General features: G+C 35.4%; 1 protein-coding gene across 1 annotated transcript in view; it reads right to left on the reverse strand.

Moving 5' to 3' along the window:
• Positions 1-7811, reverse strand: part of TRAPPC10 (trafficking protein particle complex 10) — a 31503-nt gene extending 23692 nt beyond the window's left edge. Inside the window, exons 1-7 of the mRNA XM_009998140.1 lie at positions 7739-7811; positions 6794-6875; positions 5944-6079; positions 4657-4853; positions 2782-2977; positions 1517-1628; positions 237-484 (exon numbers count right to left, since the gene is read on the reverse strand). Coding sequence (XP_009996442.1) covers positions 237-484; positions 1517-1628; positions 2782-2977; positions 4657-4853; positions 5944-6079; positions 6794-6875; positions 7739-7811 — 1044 coding nt within the window. The remainder of the gene's footprint in view (positions 1-236; positions 485-1516; positions 1629-2781; positions 2978-4656; positions 4854-5943; positions 6080-6793; positions 6876-7738) is intronic.
• Positions 7812-8187: the final 376 nt, after the last annotated feature.

The raw sequence follows: 8187 nt of genomic DNA on the forward strand, positions 1-8187 counted from the left end.
AATACTCTAACTAAATACAGGTTTAGTTTTTGAATGCAGCATCTCCACATTTCTTTCCAAAGATATCCTCACATTCAACTGCAGCACTGTTACAATCTGTTATTACAGCATGATTTTTGATAATTCACAGCTAGTGCTTACTGTAACCTGGTCACCAACATATAACCTTCAAAAATCTTGTTAGATCATCATTGGATAAAATAATTTATGTAACAGAATATATTACACTGACTCACTTCTAATAGCTTGAGTTCTTGCACACAGTTGTGAAGAAGCTCCAACGCTCGCTGGGAAACTTCCCACGGCCTCTGCAGGAAGATTAATAACGTGCACTGGCGAGAAAATAGGTAACTACGCAAGTCCAGTAGAGTAGCTTCTTGATTCTGAATTAGCTCTCTCTTCTCCATGTCTATTGGTTTTCGGAGAATTAAACCATTCCAGCTCCTCACTGGCTGGCAAAAAAATGTCAGCCAGTTTGCACCATCTAAGTAAATAAAGTTAATATCCAAGAATCAAGCACTGCTTTCTATCAAAGCCTCTTCTTCCTCCCTCCAGAGGTTGCGAGCTGGCTCATTCTTTCTAAAGTTTATGATCTGGATAAATGACTTAGTGTCTTAACTCTAAAAATAGAACAACCAGCAGAACTTCCAAAGCTAAATTGATAACTGAATTTCAGAACATTTAAATGCCATGGGCATTATGTCTTAATTATATATTTGTTATTAGCATAGTGGCAATCAATCAGTTTGTAATGTAATTTTCAGCAATTAAGCCTATCCGAAGTTCAAAACAAACAAGCTTTATCTACTGAAGTATTTCTTACTCATCAGCTATCATTGATAGATGTGCCTCCACTTTCAGGTATAGCATCAGGTTCAATCAGGACAAATATATGGCTCCTGCACTACATTTTTACCAGATTCATAACACATACCTGATTAAAGCTGATATATAACGACATATGGTTTAGTTCATCAAAACAGTTTACAGTTATCTAATACTTCTTGCCCAGTAATTTCCCTTGAAGAGAAAGTTAAATCTGCTGTACTGCAGATTAAGCACATATTTCTATACAAGTTTTTAGTGATTGCCAAGTGTCTCATGTAATTTGAGGCACAATTGAATGCATTTTTCTAGGAAGCTCTGCATTGAATAACTTAGCAGTGAACTGCGAAAACAGAAACTGTATCCCAGCCAGATCAATACTTAGGTAATTATAGGATTTCAGGGCTTCATTTGTAACGATTGTTGAGGAAGAGCAAAATGCAGGTTTTCATTAAAAATTACTACTAAACCTCAGAGATGAAAACCAATACTTTAATAGAATATAACTAATGTACTCTTGAGCTTGCATCCAGCATAACTTAAGAGCACAAACTCCCTAGTGCGTCTACACTGCAACACAACGTCATTTTCTCCAACGTAAACATTTTGTCCCAAAAGTACTGGACTGTTTTAGCTGAAACATAGTGAAGAAAGTCACACACTTAACCTCTAACATTTTAAAGACACTTACCACCAGCCCCAAAGTTGACAACATACTGAGAAAACAAGGCATCCAACTCATCATACTGCACCAGTGCATCCTCAAATTGCTGCAGCATCTCAAAGACAAAGGCCAGTTCTTCCTTTTGACACACAAGCAATGCAAGGAGCATGTTACTGATAATAATCATGTATTAGTCATGTACCAAGTGTTACTGGTATTAATCATATCTGAGCCTGCCCCCATCCACATAGAGAGCTCTGTGAACTACTTTTTCCAACAGTCTTCCCCTTCCAGTATTCACACACAGAAGAAAACCTGTCATTGTAGCAGATGCACTATTTCTTCCTAACATAGGGAACAGTAAAAGATTAAGTCACACAGCTATGCCAATAAATTCTGTTGTGGATTCAAATCCTGATTCACTACAAGATACTGTTCATACATCTCTTAAAAGTTCAAGTTTCAAAAAAAGAAAATAAAAACTTATGCTGAAGACTCATCTTCCATAGTAGTAATATTTTTTTCCTCTCTCTTTACACTGCGAAGGCACCAACTGCAGTTTCAGTAAAGGTTCAGTTGTACACAGAGAAGAGTGCCAAAGCAGTAACTAGAAAAAGTCTGAGAATTAGATATATCATATGCAAGACGTAGCATATGAAGTCAAATGAGACATGAAGATGAGGTGGAACTGGTCTGGAGAATAGCACTTCACAGGGACCATAAAATTCTAAAGGAATCAAGACCTCTAATTTTATTGAACAAGAGTTTCTTGCTTTTCTGTGCACCAGCTAAAACAAAGACTATTTAGAAATATTAAAAAAACCCCAAAAACTAATTCAAGGCATTCTCTATCTGGATTACTTCAAAATAGACATTCCTCTAAAAATCATCTCCATACATACTGGTAATAATCTAAACAAAGCAAGTGTACCAACATTCATATAAATACCAATTACAAGTTTGAGTGTCTTTGCACAGGCACAGTAATATGACATTAACCCAAAATTCAAGAGCAACTGCTAAAACATTTTTAGATGCAATTAATTTGCTTCAGTTGAGGTTCACAAAACTTCCACAAGCCTAAAAAGATTCTGTTTCGTATCACAATGTAACACACAGCTGCTACAAACAAGATCTAAGAATGCTGCTTTTGTATGAGTCTTCATATTTCCTGCTCCAACCCTCAAAGGAAAAGGAGAACATTAGAAGTACCAGAAAGCCAACTACAACAACAACAAGCCATTATTAAAATTAGGACTCGAGTACTTTCTTCAATAAACAGAGACTCTTACCTGCACCATGAAATACTCGCAGAAGCTCCACCCTGGCTCAGTCCTTTTCTCTCTCAAAGTTCTCATGTCATCTTCAAACTTGCCTAAGTTTTTGGTAAAAGACATGAGAAGCAATGTCCTGAGTTTGGTCAGGAAGGCATTCCAAGATTCCTGAGAACGGGAAGAGTCCTTCAAAGGGTCAGAAAGTACCACACATCTGTAAAGAGATTGATGAAAATTATTTTTGAGGAGGTTAAGCATAAAATTCACATAAAAATCCACAGCTGAATACTGTGCATGCCCAACAGATTCAGAGTGAACGAAGTTTATATTTTCATTCAACAGTGATCAAAGGGAAAAAATGCTATGTTTGTTTGGGGGTGTATATCAGGGTTTCAGGCTTTTTCTGTTTAGCTGTTTTTTGGTAGCTTTTTAAAAAATTTATCCATGTATGTTTAAGTCTGTGATAGCGTTCATGGAGAAGAGTTAAGTGATTTCCACAAAATGAGTGCATAAAGCTTTATTTTTTTGAAGCAAATAGTGGATACCTTATTGCATTCAGTTAAATATAAGTAATGCTGCAGCTATGCAAGAGAAAAAAAATGTACTTTGCAATACAATCAGCAAGAAGAGTAGTTATATTTACTCCTGGCAAGAATTATGCAAGATACAAATCAAGATCCATTAGCTCACATATAGTCAGCCTTTCCTAAGTCACTTAAAATAATCCTCCATAATCTTAAAGTATCTCAATTTATTTCAGCACATTCTATGTGCTAAAACTTCACCTGCTTTTCTTGGAAAATAAACAAACAAATCACATTAATTCACAAATAAGTCAGCCCTTTTAGAGAACCTTCCTTCTCAGTTTTTCTATTGCAATTTAGTTACATTCACAAAACTCTAAAGACAAGAAAATTTCATATCTAAGTAGAACACCATTTTTTGTTAGAAAAGTCATATCATCCTTTGGCAAAATTATTAAACCAAGCCAAACCACCACTAAGAAACCAAAAGCAACCAATCAGAATTGTTCAAACTATTTGCTCAAATAATCCTGTACTAAACCAAACACTGGCTAGGTATGAAGAAAGTGTTGTCAATGTTTAGGGCATTATAACATGCTGACTCTACAGTCACTGTCTACTCACACCAAGGTACAATGAGTGCTTCCATCTACTTTTTTCAATTTCTAATGTTTATCCTGTCACTTCTTAGGGGGAAAGTCTTCCATTTAAAGTTAATTCTTAAGGTTAAATGAACAAAATGTAATATATAAAAGATATAGTGCAATGCTTCAGAGTAAGGAAGACAGTTACTAAAGTCAGTTTCAAATTAAGATTTGTGTTTTGTTTGTTTTTTTCGAATGTAACTAGAAATGGTTCCATATATTCATTATTATTATTTTCCTTAGAATAAAAAGATTCAAAGAAACTGGTTTTAAATCCACTATCTTATGGTGGAAAGGTGATTGAGAAAAGGCAGAAAGCACAATGCTACAAAGTAAGTCCTACTGGCTTTATAGTCCCCTCTCACCTCACTCCCTCTACCTGTAATTCTGGTAACGTTTTTGCAAGGACCTGAGCAAACAAAAAACCCTGAAGTTCTAGAAACTGATTATTACACTGCCCTTAAAATTATCTTAGCAAGGAGGAGATACTTGAAAGCTTTTTGAAACACAATTCAAAGTGACCACAAACCCAGGAAGAACTCAAAATAAAGTTTTCCCTCTATTGTTTGTGTTAGCCTTCTTCAAGGCACAGGTCTTACACTGCCACCAGTTTGAATGCTGGATATCAATGAAATGAGCAAGGAAACTCTTTACACAGGGAATTGAGTTTTCATTTCAGCACACCAGACAAAGGTTAAAATCTCTGCAAGTAAAGGAATGCTTACCTGTCACTTTGTTTGTTACAGAAGTCATTTCTTATTTTATCTACTATAGAAGTTCGGGGAAGGATATTTGTTTTGTTCTTTTTCTTGGCATCACTCTCAACTACCACAATGAGCCAGTCCACAGAGTTGTGAGCTTTGAGAACATTCTGCCACTTGGTGATGTCATCCTTGACTGCAGTTTTGTACACTTCCATGTCCTGGGATAAGAAGTGATGAATCATCAGATTAAACAGACATTCTGAACAATTTCAAAAGGAAACTTTGTTACAACAGAAACAAACAGAAAGTTACTATTGTCACTTAGTGACAACAAGTTCATTTACTGAAATAAATCAAATTATGTAAAGTATAGTAAGGTTTTGGTCTTTTAATTTAAATTATTTCTAGTATTTGGTTAACATAATATAACAAATGCTAAGTTATAGTTATCTTCATATTACTGAAATTAAGATTTTTAAACAAAATTTAAACTTTTATTTACACATTCTTGAACTTTACAACAAAAACATGCTTGAAATTACAAACCTGAACTGCTTTACTCTTACACAGTAACAAAAGTGTGACATTTGTGCCTTCTAACACTGTTCAAATCTTAAACTATTTAAAAGCTGTTTCATAAAAATCAAAAAACACAGAAGTCTCTTTGGTACTTTTTTGGCTTCTGAGTTAGTTTTAAACAGAACAATTCAGACAACTCTTAACGCTGTTCTAGGTACTTTTGGGTTGGTCACAGAACAGATGTCACCTTTCTCCTTCAACTGGATAATTAATTCATAACAGAGGCCAACCAAAAAACAGTGAACTGTAGGTAAACAGGATTAAGACATTCCAAATCTTGCCCAGTTTAGACTGCTGACATGTACTGATACCTGGTGCATACTAAGAATGAACTAAAAAAAAAAAATAATCTTAAGATTTAACCTTATTAATAGGCAGATCACAACTGAAATAATGTGGCCACATTTCTCTATTATAAACAAGGCTACTGTGCCATTGCAGTAGCACTGTTAGATCTTGGATTTTTTTGTGACAAAGTACTGAAAATAGGTATTCAAAAGCCTGTCCTCTTAGTGTCAAGAAACATTACAAAGAAATACTGCTTATGGTAAAAAGTACTCAAGCTGACTAAGTTTCAATATATTAGGTGTGCATGCTTATGCAAAGCTGATGTAATTGTTCAAATAGCATGGAAAGTCAATTAAAAATATTGGGGAGAACAAGCAGAAAGTCAAAACATTTCATTTTTAAATCTGAGTCCTCAGCATTTCATATGTTCCTAATACTTACACAACATTCTGTCCAATAAATATGAAGAAAGGGAAAAGTCAAAAGGGCCTTATTCCCCTCTTTGGGTAGTAGCTCCTCTTTAAACTGAACAAAGTTGGATTCTAGATGAATCATTTTTGGAGCACGGCCGTAAGACCTGCAAGGTTTAAAAACTTAAATTAGTGGATGAGACGTACATAGCAGAATACAAAAATGAACTTGTATTTTGAGGAAGAGGAATAAACTGAAATACTCTGGTATTGGAAATTCACCAACTACACTTACTGCAGTTTGTATAAAGTTAACTTAAATTTGGTACCACTTGAAATGAGACAGATGCTAGTTTTTTGCAAGAACAGAAGTTAGAATCTTTTCAGCTTTCATTAACAGATTTTCTGCATCTCTAGGACCTCCAAAAGCAAAAACTTCCAAATAAGAAAATCCAAATATATTTTTTTTTCCAATTGGAAAACAGTGTGACACACCAAACTTTTTGCAGGAAAGTACATCTAACTGCACATCTAACTATATGCTAACTATATTCTCATTAAGAAGAAAGCATGTCACTTTCAGAACATGGCTGCCAAAGCACATCCAAGCACACACCAAGACAAACTCACAAACCCAAAAGGCATAACACAGCATTCCTATCATTTCTCTTTAGGTGAAGTTCAACACAGCTGAAGTGCAGAAGTTATCATCCTGAAGTAGAGAACATTTACCTTGAGTATCTAAGTTCTCCTTTCCTCAAGTCAGTTGTTATATTCAATTCAATTCATGGCAATAGCTTCTCAGAGCACAACAAATACACAGTTTCCCAAGTCTAAAAACACACATTGAAACAGTATCACAAAATAAAGTGTAAATTTACCTCCTCCATTCCATTGGTTCTCTAGGAAGCTGCTGAGAAAGTGTAGGATATAAGGAAGTAAATAAATTCTGATCTCCAGCACCTAAAAGTAGAAGATATTAATCTATTATCATATGCAAATTACAGAAAATATATTAATAGCCTATACTATTACTAGTTTGTTGTTTCAATGAAAAGATGTAAATTTTTCTGCTATACAGAAACTGGACTGAATCAGACTTTTACATTTTTTTTTAATTTCACACTCTCATGACCTAATACAACACTTTAACAAGGCACAAATTCCTATTATGATTTTCTACATAGCTACATAATCCATACACCAAAGAGAGTATAATTCATAAAACTAGATGAGCAAATCCTTAACTGGAGTCATTGTTAAAGTGCATTTTAAAAAAACCTCAAGAATTTAGCCTTCGCAAACCAGACTAGTTAGACAGTGGTTCACATCCCTTCCATAGCTGATCGACCATAACAAACTTAGCATTAGTACCAGTTCTGTGCTTTACCAGGTTTGATCCCTCTCTCCCCATTATTCTGGATTGCTGTTTCCCTGCCCACCACACTGTTCTTGCTGCCTTCAGAAACATCAGGCCTGGTAATATGGTGCAAGTCCCCTGGAACAGGCCTTACACTGACACACAGATTGGGCTGTAATCACTTGGGCTTTGAATCATTGCATTAAATGCAACACCACTGGAGAACCTACTTATATACAAGATGAATAAAATGTAGGGTCCACCATGCAAAAAAATTAATGCTCAGTAGACTGAATATCAATTCTTAAATTCTGATTTTTTTCTTTGGGTACAGGGAGGATATGACAAGGAAAACACAGGATTAAAGCAAGCTCTCAACTTCTCGTGGTTATCAGCATCTTTGAGCAAAGAGATGGAAAAGTCCGGAATGAGGAACTTTGTCAGACACATTTGAATCCAAACTGACCACTTAACCATACCAGCCAATACATAACGCCCAAATAGTCTTCCACGATACTTAAACAGATGACATCTGACATCGGGCAAATAGGTATATCCAAATGAGAAGAGAGTAAGGTCAAAAATATATTTGCCACTACATTGGATCACAGTTCTAAAATCTGTTACGTCATGTTAACTCTTCAAATCTGGGAGAAAGAGCTGGTCCACACTAGCTTAATGGTATCGCTTTTTAAATCTGTCCTCCACATGTTCCCCTGGGTTATCACAGCAATTGGTCCCTTCTCTGTCCTTCCTCCTACTGTCTGTCTCATCTTTAGCTGGCTGCATTCTCCTTTACCTGAGACTGCAATTTAACTCTAAAAAATCCTTTATTTCCTCCTATGAGGACTCTACTCCTGCCCCTGATGAGCTACATTTTCCAATTAAAATTTTAACAGGTATACAGGCAATTCT

Source organism: Chaetura pelagica, unplaced genomic scaffold, assembly GCF_000747805.2.
Source record: "Chaetura pelagica isolate M959 unplaced genomic scaffold, ChaPel_1.0 scaffold360, whole genome shotgun sequence".
Lineage (NCBI taxonomy): Eukaryota > Metazoa > Chordata > Aves > Apodiformes > Apodidae > Chaetura > Chaetura pelagica.